The 16,446-nt window shown below is 43.7% G+C and overlaps 1 protein-coding gene across 1 annotated transcript; it reads left to right on the forward strand.

Moving 5' to 3' along the window:
- The first annotated feature begins 4,164 nt into the window (after nt 1-4,164).
- On the forward strand, nt 4,165-15,960 carry gpr19 (G protein-coupled receptor 19). Its single transcript, XM_017722979.2, has 2 exons — nt 4,165-4,785; nt 13,925-15,960. Exon 2 carries the CDS (start codon nt 13,949-13,951, stop codon nt 15,221-15,223), a length of 1,275 nt encoding a protein of 424 aa, XP_017578468.1. The 5' UTR covers nt 4,165-4,785; nt 13,925-13,948; the 3' UTR covers nt 15,224-15,960.
- The last annotated feature ends 486 nt before the right edge of the window (nt 15,961-16,446 follow it).

Here is a 16,446-nt window from a genome sequence, read left to right on the forward strand (position 1 = left end):
CCAGTGTCAAGAGCTCCCCAGAGATGCTCACGGCTCATTTTCTAACTCCATCATCAGCAGTGCTGGACAGTAACTGAGTACCTGAGTACCTGAATAAATGTAATTAGTTTCTGTACTTTAGTATTTTTGGTGTATCTGTACTGAAGTTTCTCCGTTCTGGGCGACTTTTTCCTTTCACTCCACTACATTTCAGAGTCTAATATCGACTTTTTCCTCCTACATTTTGAGAAATCTGTGGTTCCTTTTGGTTTCTGTGTGTATAAAAACGTAACATGTCAAAACGAAAGAAGCGCAAAGCCAGAGCACCAATCAGGGCCCAGCGGTCACTTTGTTTAGAGCTGGTTTTGACCTGTTGGTCATACCGACCCAGTGCAGCACGCGGTTCAACGTCAGCGCAGCAGCGTAAAACTTTGGGAGAGTCTGTTCAACATAAATGATGAACTAACCTAACTTTGTGTAAATAGAGCTCAATATAGAAATATGTCCACATATGCAGTCGAGACTGACGCAGCTTTTTTCTGAATTTCTACAAACACCATTTCATTTTATAGTAAATGAGTTTGGGCTGGTTTATGTTTATGAACAGACGCCTACAGATCAACATAGTAAAGGAGCTCATCTGTGATCCTGAGTTTAAAGCCAGTTTTTATTCAACTTAAACTTGGAACTAAGTTGTAAATAAATCTGAAACTGAAACTTTGCTTGTGTGTAAAAAGTGATTTCAGAGCCACTCGGTTCTCCCTGATGGAAACTGTTTACCTTCAGTGTTTTGTGCTTCTGATCATTTTAATAGACGTCAGCGTCACTAATTAATGACGTTCTATTAAAAGACTGGTTTACCAAGAGAGACGCTGGAGGACTTTCACCTGAAATGAGTTCATGAAGCCAGTCTGGTTATAAAAATGATAACAGGACATCAGAGCCAGAATTACTCTTTTAGTACTTTTACTTTATACTTATGTACATTTGAAGGGAAATACTTTAGTACTTTTACTCCAGTGGAGGTCTAAAGGGAGGAACTTCTACTTTACTAGAGTGATATTTTACCTTGGGGGTCTCTGCTTTCACTCCAGTACATGGTTTGTGAACTTCGTCCACCTCTGATCATCATCTGGTGTCACAATCAGTGACAGTGTAAACAAAGCAATCCCAGCTCTCTCCTCAGGCCACTAACTTGGTCCTGACATGCAGCAAATCAAACACCAGCATCACTGTTCGCTGTTCTGTAATTGGAGTGTGTACATTCAGTAGACAGTCGGGATGATGACGTATTTGCCAGCACCTTGAATTACACAGATAAGTGATCTGAAGGTTTTCAACTTGACTTGATGCTGTGCTATTCCTGGACCACCGGAAATCTATACTCTGCCTCATCCTCTGCACCTGTGCCATCAAGACTGAAGCCGGCCATCTGTGGCAAATGTGTAATGAAGACTGATTGACTGCTCAGATGACAGACAGCTCAAAAGCAGGTTTCATCTGGAGATGCTGAGGTGAGAATGCAGTAAATTTCCAGTTTATTAGGTACACTGACCTTACCACTACACTCATTAGCCATTTTATAAGGAACACCAATAATGTAGGAGCAAATTATGAATGCACGGTTACTGTATCAGCCCTCCTCTGATGGAACGAGACCGCCACAGGACGCAGCTCAACAGAGGACGTGTTGGCTGGTGGGGTTTTTGAACACAGCACTCACTGACTGGCCACTTTATTAGACACAGCTAATTTGTTAGTATGAGCTGCAGGTGAACAGTTAGAAACTGTAGCTGATTTTTTACCATGCACAGTTCATATTAACCATTATCTAACCCTTCTGGTCCCACTGGTCAGTGGTCCAAAATAAACAGTGAACCTACAGATGCCTTCTGAGTTTCTTCATATAATGTTGGTCATGGTAAAACAGTGGTAAATCCAAATGCAATGCCCTGCATGTACTTCTCCATCATGAATGGATTTAAAAACCATTTTAGACCCAAAGCATTGTAAAAACAAAACAGAGCATTGTAAATCTCAGGTCTCAGGCATCAGGCAGCATGTTTCCTAACCATTTCATGTAATAACTTCCTGCAAGGTGTCTTCTTGAGATGTCCAGTTTCCATCTCCATCACTGAGAATAATTCTGACTCTACATCTTAACAATTCAGTTATTCAGATGTTTGAAAAATTGGTGGAATTCCCTTTTAATGAACTGTGCTATAAAACCTAGCTAAACAGTACAGCACACACTAACATGCTACTAATATGTTGGTGCCAGTGCTGTGCTGAGAACAATCTACCAATAATATCTGGCTAGTGGTGGTCCTGCGGTGGTCCTGTGGTGGTCCATTTTTATTGTTGGACATGGTGGAGGCAGAGGGTACAGTCAGTCGTTTTGACCAACACTGTGCAAAACGTCTCCTAATCACTTTGCTTTGAAAGCAGTTATCTTGGTAAATATAGCTTCACCTGGCTTTTGCTTATAAGAACACCAAATCAAATCAAATTTATTTGTAGCGCTTTTTAAAACTGATGTTGTCACAAAGCAGCTTCACAGAATTCCAGTAAAGACAGAGTTTTAACATGAATGTAAAACCCCAGGTGAGCAAGCCAGGTGGCAACAGTGGCAAGGAGAACCTCCCTCAGAGCTGAGGAAGAAACCTTGGGAGGAACCAGACTCACCAGGGGGGACCCGTCCTCCTCTGGTCAGACTACCTACAGAGTTATTATACTACTAATATTAATAGCAGTAGTGTTAGTAGTAGGAATAGCTGGGAGTCCATAAGAACATCAGTGTAGGGTGGGCAGCTAGTCCAGGGCAGGTGGTGGTAGCTGGGCGTGGGCAGCTGGTCTGAAGTGGGCAGCAGGAGGGCTCGACAGTCAGTCGTCCTTCAGTGTCCGGCCGGACATGTGGGCGGTTGTATACTCGGAAAAAAGGCAGGGAGAGGGAATTAGTTTTATTCTGTCTGTTTGTACGTAAAACAGGGAATGTGGACATTTCCAGAGTGTGGCTAACGACTCCGGCAGATCTGACTATGACAGCTTAACTAACAGGAGAGAACCAGAAGGACACACAGACACGGCAGCACTCTGAGACAGTTTGAAACTCCAAATCTTCTGATATCTTGTGAGGTAGTTTAAAGGCCAAAGGTCTTGTGGACACCTCCAGCCATCGCAGAGATTTGTTCAACTGCATCAGCAGCACTTAACTTAGCATAACAAAGTATCGAGCAGGCAAACCAGGTGGTATGAAATATAATACTGGAAAGTCTTTAAGGAGAGGTTGGGATTAAAGGAACACACTGAATAAAGAAACACATACTGACCAGATAAATAGCCTCATAGGTCAAGTCTTCTCACGCGCCAAATAAAGTCAAGACTCACTCATGGAGTGCTTTTCACAACAAACACTGTCACAAAGCAGCCTACAGAAAATCCAGGTCTAAGCCCCATATGAGTGGCACCAGACGCAATGGTGGCAAAGACAAACAGAGCAAAAGGAAGAAACCTTGAGAGATACCAAGACTCAAAAGGGGAAGCCATCCTCCTCTGCTTGACACTGGATAGGAAAACGATATCAACAAGAGCAACATCAATAAAGAATAAGAGTTTATTTAAAACTGTGATACTGAATGTAACGGAAAAAAGAAAAGAAACCAGGTCTTCGGTGGTCAGAGCAGGTACTGTTTGGGTGGTGGGTCGTTCTCAGCACTGCAGTAACACTGACGTGGTGGTGGTGTGTTAGTGTGTGTTGCGCTGGTCTGAGTGGATCAGACGCAGCAGGAGTTTTAAACCCCTCAGTGTCACTGCTGGACTGAGAATAGTCCACCAGCCAAAAATACCCAGCCGACAGCATCCTGTGGACAGCGTCCTGTGGGCAGCATCCTGTGACCACTGATGAAGGACTAGAGGATGACCAACACAAACTGTGCAGCAGCAGATGAGCTGTCGTCTCTGACTTTACATCTACAAGGTGGACCGATGAGGTAGGAGTGTCTAATAGAGTGGACAGTGAGTGGACACAGTGTTTAAAAACTCCAGCAGCACTGCTGTGTCTGATCCACTCGCACCAGCACAACACACACTAACACACCACCACCACGTCAGTGTTACTGCAGTGCTGAGAATGACCCACCACCTGTAACATCTCTTTGATTCTTCAGTGGTCCTGATCATTGAAGAACAAAGTGAAAGGGGGCTGACAAACCATGCAGAGAAACAGATGGACTACAGTCTGTAACTGTAGAACTACAGAGCGCTCCTGTGGGATAAGTGGAGCGGATTAAATGGACAATGAGGGTAAAACAGGAGGTGGACGTAATGAAGTGGCCGGTGGCTGAATATTCAGCGGTCATCGCTACTGACAGCGGGCTGAATGACTGAGTGACCTGCCAGGCTGTCTGCAGGACAGCAGGTTTAGTGGTGCTGTAAACGGGCATGTGGAGACTGGCTGGCTCAGTGCTGCCACCCTCACTGTCTCCCAGAGGCGCGTCGTGCGGAGCGCTGTCCGCGGTGCTGAACGGCGCGTCCTCGTCCTCCGACTGACCGCGCACTGCGATTCCTCCGGAAAATCAGCTCGGTGTCCTTCACCGCGTAGTTGCGTCCTCTCACAGTCGACGAACCGAGGCTGATCGACCGGCACGACCTCGCCATCGTCGACGTGCCGCGGCTACGAGCGAGAGCTCATCTCGAGAATGGTGGAGCAGAAGGAGGAGAGAGAGCTGCGCGAAGACTCCGTGGCAGTGAGGGGCCTTTCGAGACGGCGCGAGGAGGAAAACGACGGGGCTTTTTCCTCGAGCTGAGGTGCGTAAAGGCAGTTTGCTTCATATTATTATGATATGATCATATTTTAGTCTCAGACAACAAGAAAACGGTCTGCGCGCCTTTTCGCCGCGCTTGTGCCACCCTGTCGACATCCAGCAGGAGAAGCAGGGCGATGCCACACAGCTCTGAGCGTCCGTCAGCGGTCAGGAGTCACGCACAACAAATCAGACCATTTACAGTCCTGCTGTTTACCCTGATAACGACGGAGGAAGTGCTGAGCTGAATCTCATCAGTCAGCATCCGTTTATTACTGAGCAGGCAAGATGTTCTCATCCACTCTTAGAGGGTTCTTTAATGAAGAGAACGGCTGTATCTAGAGCCATGGCTTTTTATAGCTCCGTAGACAGTTTGGTATTGTCAACAACAGAAGAATCGTTTTTTGGAACTACACAGAACCGCATACAGCACACGCTGAGTCCATGAGAAGAACCTTTTTACCATTCAAAGCATGAAATAGAACCTTTCCCTTTACTAAAGAACCCTTCAAGAACCCTTTTTTGAGAGTGTAGGATTGACTCTGCCAGTGTAATCCACAACATCCAGACTGTAAAGTAGATTTAAAAATAAATAAACACAAAAAATCTGAACAGAACTGCACATAAATAAATGTGTAAATAAATAAATAAATAGTATGACATCAGAATCATATGAGTGTCTGGTTAAAATAGGTGTGAATCAGGCAGCTGGTGTGTGCGCTATTATATTTGACTCATAGTTCAGTCGGATGTTTGGCGATGTCCTCGCTGGACCCCAGAGGAGCGTAATGTTTAGATGATGCTGGGCTGCCTGGGTACCACGTCTCTATTTCTGTTTTTTCCTTCATATTATAATTTCATAGCACCTGCTGCTCTTCCAATTGAGCCTCATTCACCAACATCTCATTACGTGTTTTCTTTAATGTGTTCTTCAGAAAGGTCCTAAGATAAAGGCTACATGAGATTCACGGCGTGTTCTTAAACAGCAAAGATGCTCACATCTTAGTGCTCTTGAGCGTGCGTAGATTCTGTTCTCACCTAATAACAAACCCCAGAGGACAAAACACCGGGGAATGTCTTCATCGGTGAACGAGGCCCATTGTGTGTAAATTTCACGACCAGGAGAAATGCACCCATGCCTTTTCGCCTTTTGTTCAGACAGTGATGAAATGTTATATTTATACAAATCAAATCAAGTCAAATCAAGTCAAATCAAGTCAAATCAAATCAAAGTAAATCAAAGCAAAGCAAATTTACTTGTAGCACACAAAGCAGCTTCACCGAATTCACAGAAGATCTGGAACCACTTCCTATAATTTACACATGTTTATGTATGAACATTGGAAGATATGTACATGAAAATATTGGAAACCATTCTCAGCACGTGTGGACAGTACACCCTCAAAAATAGTCCTTGTATGGTTCTCTAGTAAAGGTTACATGTAAAACCACAATAACCCAAAATGAATGCATGAATGGTCTTTGCAATTATTAAAAGATTAAGTGACCCTTGTTAGTCCCACAAAGGGGGAAATTCCACCTCCGCATTTAACCCATCCATGAAGTGAAACACCACATACACACTAGTGAACACACACACACTAGGGGGCAGTGAGCACACTTGCCCAGAGCTGTGGGCAGCCCAATCCGCAGCACCCAGGGAGCAGTTGGGGGTCAAGTGTCTTGCTCAAGGATACCTCAGCCATGGACTGTCGGCTCTGGGGATCGAAGCGGAGACCTTCCGGTCAGGAGGCTGGTTCCCTGACCTCCAGCCCATGAAATACTTGATTTCTTTTAGAATTTAGAACCATTTTACCAACTCTCAGAAAAAAAGGTATGACACGGTCACTGGGGCAGTTCTCTTTTTGTCACTGGGGTGGTGCCCTCAGGGGTACATCTCAGTACCTTTAGTCAGGGAATGTAACTGAACCATAATCCAGTTAAATGATATTTTCCAAGCTGTACTGACTCCACACCCCCGCCTCGCCTCCAGGCTTTTTACTTTATTGCTCTGTTTTAAAAATGAGTTTATAAAAAGAGATAAAGATCTACTCTTCCACTGGGAAAAACTTATTTAAGGTACACAGTTGGACCTTAAAACCTCTGTTGTAGCTTTGAGGGTGCACTTACATTGTTTGGACCTTGATGAATGAACCATGTACATGAATGGTACCTTTATTTCTAACACTGTGTCTGCACACTGTGGAATTAGACCTCTGCATTTAACTGTGCAGTGAAACACACACAGACATGCACACTAGTGAACACACACACTAGGGGGCAGCGAGCACACTTGCCCGGAGCGGTGGGCAGCCCTATCCACGGCACCTGCGGAGCAGTTGGGGTTTAGGTGTCTTGATTTCTACGATGCAAAATGAGTGATTCTTTGAAAAACACTTTATAGTTTTATAGAGTGCCAAAAAAAGGGTTCCGCTGTTGTTGCGCATCATAGAATCTTAATTAGAACCATTTTTGCTCAGAACGTAGCCAATTGAAGAGCTGTTTTCTTTAGTGTCATGTACGCTCCTACTGCTCTCATCAACTAAAACCCTAAAACGTGCCGGAAGCCCCAGGAGGCCTGTGTTCACACTCAGCCAGCTCTGTCTGCATAAACCATGCAGAGCAAAACTAGGCCATTAAACTCCGGCACATCAGTGGTGCTAGGCTAATGCCTGCTGCATCGGGCTCCTCTGAGAGCTGCTAATATGTGGCGTGCTGGGAGACCTGAGAAAGGTTGCCAAGGGAGTAGAGCAGAGAGGCCACCAGTGTAAACATGGCACTGAGATAAGCACATCAGTCTATGTGGAACGTGAACACGGCAGACCCGGAGGGAAATAACCCTTTAGTAGACGTTGATCTTCGTCATGCATCCCTCAAAGGCACTTAATAGAATAAAGAGAGAAAAGTCAGGACTGTAGCACAGAAGGTGAGAAGACAGCAAAGCAGGTGCTAGATGTTCCTGAAAGAGCAAAGAAGGGGATGCGATAGATGGCTTGACTTGTAATATGGAAATTGAATTATGGACTGAACTGTGTTCATAATTTTAGGTGAGTACAAGATAAATCTTTTACACTCTTGTTAAAACTCTGTCTTTTCTGGAATTCTGTGAAGCTGCTTTGCGACACCATCCGTTGTAAAAAGTGCTACACAAATAAATTCGATTTGATTTGATTTGTATTTACTTAACTGTTTATGCATATGGACTCTGGGGTGGTGAAACAATCCCTTGACAAGAAGACAACAAACGGGATCAGTTAAAGGAATCAGTGTATCTGTCGGGATTTTAATAGTGCAAGTCAGAGACCGCCCTTCAGTTTTCAGTTTTATTTCCAGTCAAAATGTCCAATAAGGACAAGTTATTCTTTTAGGAAACATATTGAACAGACAACTATAAGAATCCTCAATGATGTAATGTATATTTTTCAGTATTTAGGTGTTCAACCACTGCCGTTATTACAGCTTTAGTTCTCTTCAGTGAAATCTGCAGGGAAATTCTCCTCCAAAGTTCAGTCTTAGAAGTTTTGTTGCGATTTCTGCTCCTCACAAAGCAAATAATCCCAAACTCATTCAGTGATATTGAGGTCAGGGCACTGGGACGGCCAGTCCAGTTCTGAGACCACCAGCAGCTTCTTTGTTTGATTTGTAAATGTTTTTCTTTTCCATTCTCTTTTCTCAGTGACAGCTTTTTTACACATCCTTTCAGACCCATAGCACTGAGTTGTCTTCTCATAGTGTGTGGATTTGTTCAGATCTGAAGCAGAAGTGAGGTCTAATTTACTCTGAAAAGCTTTACTGTTGATCTGATGGTGACAGGTTTAATGGTCTACCAGGCCTTGCATGGTTGTTAGGAGTCCCATATTCTCTAGATCCTTTAGTCATTTGTTGAACCCCCTTATGTAAGCAGATTATATTTAATCTCCTCAGAAATATCTCCTGAAAAAACGAGTTCAGTATGTCCAAAACGTCTTTATCCATTTTTCCATTTATCCATTATCCATTTGGCCCTGAAATTTACTATTAAGAAATCACTGTAATGGCTTATAAATGCTAAAATAAGTGTGGAAGAAGCAGACTGGAACGTTTAAGCAAATGTTCTTGCCGTTCAGGAGTAGTATCCAACTCTATCTGTACAGAAAGGTGGTGCTAGTGATCAGTTGCCTCACCATAGAAAGACGAGCACAAACGGCCGGTCAATAAATGTGGACCCTTACTGCCTTTTGTTCCATGTTGAGAAATGGTCATTTTATCCAGGGCTACTCCTGCACAGCTTTCTCGACTCTGTTAATATACCTCAACTTTCTAGACAACAAAATTGCTCAGCAGGAATTCACCACTTAATTGTGCTGACAGCATCTCCACGGCTTTATTACACGCACAAAGGCAAGCGTCTGCTGCGTCTCCCAGAGGTCATTACCAGAGTGTGCGAGCACGACTTCATTAAACAATTTCTCCTGTCATTTTTATTCCCGTATCAGCCACATGAGTAGGTGCTGCAACCAGCTGAGACAGGAAAATCTTAATTAGCTAAAATATCTGTGGACCTCGTCCTGACCACAGCTCTGCTGCAGCTGATTTCTAGGACAAAGCCTCAGTGGGAGAGTGACAAGTGTGAGGAAACGTGGACACAAAAGGCTGACGCTGTGTGGTTCCTCGTGCAGGAATACAGGCTGGATTTCATTGCCATGGAAACATATTTTGTCCTGTCCCTTCAGGGAAAATGCTGCCAATACTAACAGACAGGACTTTATTTAGTCTACAGTGCATGAACAATGCAAGGTTCTGTGACTTAAGATATAAACATGTACTGTCAAAGTAAATTAAAAAAACATTTTAAAGCAAACTACAGATAACATTTGTGGATATCCAAAGAATGAACATCAAAGGAAAACATTTCAATCTAAATCAGCCCTTTTTATGCATAGTCCTTATTTTTATGGGGCCAAACATAATTGTCTGCTCACTTGGCCAGCTGTGCAGTGCAGTATTAGTAGTGGTCCTGCACACGAGAACCAACACAGGGTCTAGAATTAATTCTAGATGTTTCATTTGCATCTGGATCCTGTTGTTGTTGATGAGAGCCAAACATGTGTCAGAGGCAGTAATGCCAGCTTTCATAAGGCTAATTAGAAATAAATCAGGGGTGAAGCAAAAGCTTTACATTTGTCAGATACATCCTGAAGGAGAATGAAGTGGTCTTCACCTGAGCTCTGTGTGCTTTTCGTTATGTATTCTGTAGCGCAGCATTAAATCCCCCACCTCATCTGTGTGTCAGAAGTCACAGTTTTATATAGTTTTCATATTTCTGTTCCTTATTGTTCTCTCACTACAATACGTGTCACGCATTAAGCAAAAACATCTCTCAACACCAATCACTGGGAATTCCTGGTGTGCTAGCCGATCCTGGCTGCTGGCCTAGCCACTAATCTAATACATTTATCCGAACTAGTGTTAGACCAAGTCTTACCTCTGCCCGGAAAAAAACACGAAGAAAATAATTGTAAAGACACCGTGGCGCTTATAAAGACACGGTTCTCTTCCTATCAGCCAGACAAAACACGCCAACCTCACTCACCTGACAGGTCATTTGTATAATCCATTTTCTTCACTGTAGCGATGATTTGAAGACACACTGCTGTGAGGCTTGCAGGTCCTACCCTGTTAGCCAGATAGCCCCTGCCCCAAAACTTCACCCCAAAGCAGGTGTAGTTTTTCAGAAGTTCCTCCTTCCTTCAAGGTTCACTAGAAAGCTGATTTCTTTATACTGGAAAATCTGACTCGAGAGTTCCACTGCAGTTCCACTGTAGGACGTGAATAAGCATGTTTACAGGAGGCAAGAGAGAGTGTCTGACTTGTACCCGGAGTCTCTTTAGCCCCTTTAGAACTTAGGGACATATGCTTAAAGATATATATACATTATACATACATACATATATATATATATATATATATATATATATATATATATATATATATACTGCTCAAAAAAATAAAGGGAACGCTCCAATAACACATCCTAGATCAAATGAATGAAATATTCTCATTGAAGTCTTTGTTTTGTACAAAGTTGAATGTGCTGACAACAAAATCACAAAAATCATCAATGGAAATCAAACTTATTAACCAGTGGAGGCCTGGATTTGGAGTCACACACAGAATTAAAGTGGAAAAACACACGACAGGCTGATCCAACTTTGATGTGACGTCCTTAAAACAAGTCAAAATGAGGCTCGGTGTTGTGTCCGGCCTCCACGTGCCTGTATGACCTCCCTACAACGCCTGGGCAGCTCCTGATGAGGTGGCGGATGGTCTCCTGAGGGATCTCCTCCCCGACCTGGACTAAAGCATCCGCCAACTCCTGGACAGTCTGTGGTGCAACCTCTGGCGAGCACATGGAGGGCTGTGCGGCCCTCCAAAGAAATGCCACCCCACACCATTACTGACCCACTGCCAAACCGGTCATGCTGAAGGATGTTGCAGGCAGCAGATCGCTCTCCACGGCGTCTCCAGACTCTGTCACGTCTGTCACATGTGCTCAGTGTGAACCTGCTTTCATCTGTGAAGATCACAGGGCGCCAGTGGCCAATTTGCCAATCCTGGTGTTCTCTGGCAAATGCCAAGCGTCCTGCACGGTGTTGGGCTGTGAGCACAACCCCCATCTGTGGACGTCGGGCCCTCATACCATCCTCATGGAGTCGGTTTCTGACCGTTTGTGCAGACACATGCACATCTGTGGCCTGCTGGAGGTCATTCTGCAGGGCTCTGGCAGCTCCTCCTGTTCCTCCTTGCACTAAGGTGGAGGTAGTGGTCCTGCTGCTGGGTTGTTGCCCTCCTACAGCCTCCTCCACGTCTCCTGGTGTACTGGCCTGTCTCCTGGTAGCGCCTCCAGCCTCTGGACACTACGCTGACAGACACAGCAAACCTTCTTGCCACAGCTCGCATTGATGTGCCATCCTGGATGAGCTGCACTACCTGAGCCACTTGTGTGGGTTGTAGAGTCCGTCTCCTGCTACCACGAGTGTGAAAGACCACCAACATTCAAAAGTGACCAAAACATCAGCCAGAAAGCAGAAAGGTACTGAGAAGTGGTCTGTGGTCCCACCTGCAGAACCACTCCTTTATTGAGTGTGTCTTGCTAATCACCAGTAATTTCCACCTGTTGTCTGTTCCATTTGCACAACAGCTGTGAAACTGATGGTCAGTGTTGCTTCCTAAGTGGACAGTTTGATTTCACAGGAGTTTGATTTAGTTGGAGTTACATTGTGTTGTTTAAGTGTTCCCTTTATTTTTTTGAGCAATGTATATATATATATATATATATATATATATATATATATATATATATTCAATCACTGGCCACTTTATTAGGTTCATTATACATATCACTTTATTGGTTGCTTGTTAACACAAATAGCTAATCAGCCAATCACACGGCCACAGCTCACTGCATTCAGGCCTGTAGAGGTGGTCAAGACGACTTGCTGAAGTGCAGACCGAGCATCAGAACGGGGAAGAAAGGGGATTTAAGGGGCTTTGAACGTGGCGTGGTTGTTGGTGCCAGACGGGCTGGTCTGAGTATTTCAGAAACTGCTGATCTGCTGGGATTTTCACACTCAACCATCTCTAGGGTTCACAGAGAACGGTCCGAAAAAGAGGAAATATCCAGTGAGCGGTCACTTGTGTGGACGAAAATGCCTTGTTGATGTGAGAGGTCAGAGGAGAATGGCCAGACTGGTTCCAGATGATAGAAAGGCAACAGGAACTCAAATAACCAACCAGAATCTCTGAGGAACGTTTCCAACACCTTGTTGAAAGTCTGCCATGAAGAATTAAGACAGTTCTGAAGGAAAAAGGGGGTCCAACCTTTTACTAGCAAGGGGTACCTAATAAAGTGGCCGGTGAGTGTAGATGTATATATATATATATATATATATATATATATATATATATATATATATATATATATATACATATATATATATATAACAATATTTGATAAAGTGCTATATGAAAATAGAGAATTATTATTTTTGTTATTATTATTATTATTATTATTCACATTATCCAAAACAAGCAGGAACTGAAATTCCTTGTCACCAGGGAGCGTATCAGGCATTCGGTGTTGTCTATATGGGTCACAGAGTTTAAGCAGCCATCACTGATTGCTAAGAATTTTCGGCCACGCAGGACAGAGTGTAACACATTTTGCTTTTTACTAAATAATTTTTTTTTATTTTTTACCAAGATTAAAAGCAACTTGCACATTTCTGCTAAAGACAAAATATGTAAGCTGTATCTTCAGGACCTGCTGTTCAGCCGGAAGCAGTGAGTGCAAATGTTACAGCGTACTCCACAGGTTAAGTGTAACAGACTGAAGGGCTAAATCAAGATAAATTGATTTAAACACAACTAATACAATAAAATTGAACTTCATTTGATCCAGACAAACTTTCCTGTCTGAATACGTAAAAACATATGAATCATGTTTAGTGAAAAGAGGCTGTGCCAAACAATGGCATTTTTTTTCTGACCACAAAGCTGAACGGCACATAAAAGCACATTATAGTTAACTAAAATATTTTATTTGCATGATAGCTGTAGTATGTTTCTACAGATTCTAAAAAAATAACTTAGGGAGGCTTAATTACACTGTTACACTGGGGTAAAACTAACCCCCTCGCGTGGAGGCTGTTCTTTAGCCCAGGACTCGGGCATCAAGAGGGTGTTTAAAATCATGTAGATGCCAATTCTGTGACTTGTAGATTAGTATCTTGTAGATTAGTAATCAAAAAACACGTATGATGAAAAAAAATACTTTTATGGTACAGAAATATTTGTTTGATTGCTGTCAAAAACCATAGATGACATAGATGACAGCTATGAGAATATGAGAAGATGACCAAGACCCCTTTCCACCAGAACCTGTTTAGAAATATGGTAATTAAATTTATCTTTGTCCCTTGACTTTGGTTCCTTGAATTGGAGGACTATCTATGAAAAGGGCAATTACGTTGCTGTACTCACTCTACATACATGTGAACAGGGAGAAACGCTTGCTTGTGACTAGGTTCTACAAATATGCCTTGCTTTGTGTTTTGACAGAGAAAGTTTTTACTCATGGTGTTTCTGTTTTGTTCATATTCTAGATTTCACTTGACACAGCTACAGATATGATGTACGCTCTGCCAATGGGAGCTGTGAAGCCCTCCCGGCACTCCACGCTCCTCTCGTTCCTGATGCAGAACAATACAGAGAAGGACAACTCTTCAATGCACCTGGACGGCTTTCCGACACCAATCTGCAATTTTGATACATCATCTTTCCCTTTTCAGTCTAACAGTACACTGGCCTCCTATGAGTTTACCCCAACAGAGGTGGCCGTTCTTGGGCTGATCTTTGGAGTGCTCTGGCTGATCTCTGTCCTGGGGAATGCCCTGGTGTGTTTAGTCATCCACCGCAGCCGCAGGACTCAGTCCACCACAAATTACTTTGTGGTATCTATGGCTTGCGCAGACCTATTGCTGAGCCTAGGCTGCGCTCCTTTCATTCTGCTCCAGGTCTCTTCTGGACACTGGCCTCTGAGCATGGCGGCCTGCAAGGCAGTGCGTTATATCCAGCACTTGTGCCCTGGAGTGCAGGTATATGTGCTGCTCTCGATCTGTGTGGACCGCTTCTATACAATCGTGTACCCCTTGAGTTTCAAAGTGTCCCGGGAGAAGGCTAAACGCATGATCCTGGTTTCTTGGCTCTTCGATGCGGCCTTTGTCTCCCCATGCCTCTTCTTCTATGGCTCATCCTCATCAACAGCAGAAAGGCACTGTGACTTTTTCATTCCAGACTCTTGGGATGGTCTGGCCTACGCTCTGGTCCACCTCTTGCTCGGGTTCCTGGTACCAGCACTGCTCATTCTGTCCTTCTACCAGAGAGTGGTGCGATACATCTGGAGGATCAGCGCAGATGGACGCACAGTGCGCAGGACCATGAACATTGTCCCCAGGACTAAAGTGAAAACCATCAAGATGTTCCTGATGCTCAACACTGTGTTCCTCCTCACCTGGATGCCATTCTATGTAGCCCAGCTATGGCACCCTAAGGAGTCGGCTGGTCCAAGCAGGCAGGGGGCTCTCTTCTTTGTGGCAATCGCCTGGATGTCATTCAGCTCCACAGCTTCGAAACCCACGCTGTACTCGGTGTACAACGCCAACTTTAGACGAGGCATGAGGGAGACATTCTGCATGTCATCAATGAAGTGCTACCGAAGCAACGCGTACACCATCACTGCCAGTTCACGGATAGCCAAAAAAAACTATGTGGGGGTGGTGGACTTGCCAGTGCCTGCAAAGACTCTGATCAAAGATTCTGTCTATGACACATTTGACCGAGAAGCAAAAGAGAAAAAGCTGGCATGGCCTATAAGCGTCAATCCGCCGAACACATTTGTATAAACTGGAATGGCAAACATCAGCGGTGACATTTTATTGTAAACGTCAGCCAAAACGGTTTCAAGTGCACAATGCAGGATGCTAACTCAGGTTCACAACTGTGACATTGTGGAACAAGCCTAGCATCAATAACAACATACGTTATGCAGTACTACATGTACTGTAGTCATACGACTGAGTGAACAGAAGCAGGAAATGACAGTAAGAAACATTTGTCCAAAACCTGCTCAATGCGTCCAGCCATTTCTTTCCCTTCAGCCCTGATTCGACGTTCAGCAGCTGGTTGTCTATCGGAGCTAATATGTCCCTGGAATAAGCATTCGTGTTGTTTCTGTCTGTAATGTCATCTGCTTGGGTTCTGTTTCTTGTGATCATACATGCTATCCCATGATGCAAACAATGTCATGTTGGAGTGACCTCTGTTTTTGAGAGAAATGGACAAAGAGCCAATGTCTGTTTCTATGTACATGCAGTCTGGATCTGCTCTAACCCCAAGTTCTGCTTTAGACTGCAAGAGCTGTTGTGACTGGCCAAAGTCTAGGTCACATAAGAATTCATGAATGTTGATTGGCTGCACTCCAACAGAGGGTGGGCGTTTTCGTGACTCTACTGCTACTGTGATAATCTCATTTAGTACCACGAAGTGTTACTTTCTGTATGAAACATCTCGTCCACAAGTGTGTTTGCAAGACTTCACTTTAAACAGTGAGCACTGAATAAAGAAATTGGTCGTACATCTACTCCAGGGTCAGTTTCTACATCACTGGAATATTATGGTAAAGACCTTCTCGTAAGATCATATGTATGACAGATGGCATTTTTCTGATTTATTTATTTATTTATTTATATAACAACTAATTCACTTTAATGTTGTACAGTTTGAAGACCTACCATGGTTTACATACCACAGTCCATATAGGAAAAACTAGGCTGCAGAAAAGGCTGTTTTAACCACAGGACAGTCAGATTCACCCATTCATGGTAAAATACATTTACATTTACGGCATTCGGCTGACGCTCTGATCCAGAGCGACTTACGGTTTGATCATTTTACACAGGTAGGTGAAGGTGGTGTTAGGAGTCTTGCCCAAGGACTCTTATTGGTTTAGTGTAGGGCCCTGACCCAGGTGGGGACTGAACCCCAGTCTACAGCGCAGAAGGCTGAGGTGTTACCCACTACACCAACCAACCCCATAATATAAGCTCCAAGATATAAGGAATGTTTC

Source organism: Pygocentrus nattereri, chromosome 11, assembly GCF_015220715.1.
Source record: "Pygocentrus nattereri isolate fPygNat1 chromosome 11, fPygNat1.pri, whole genome shotgun sequence".
Taxonomy (NCBI): domain Eukaryota; kingdom Metazoa; phylum Chordata; class Actinopteri; order Characiformes; family Serrasalmidae; genus Pygocentrus; species Pygocentrus nattereri.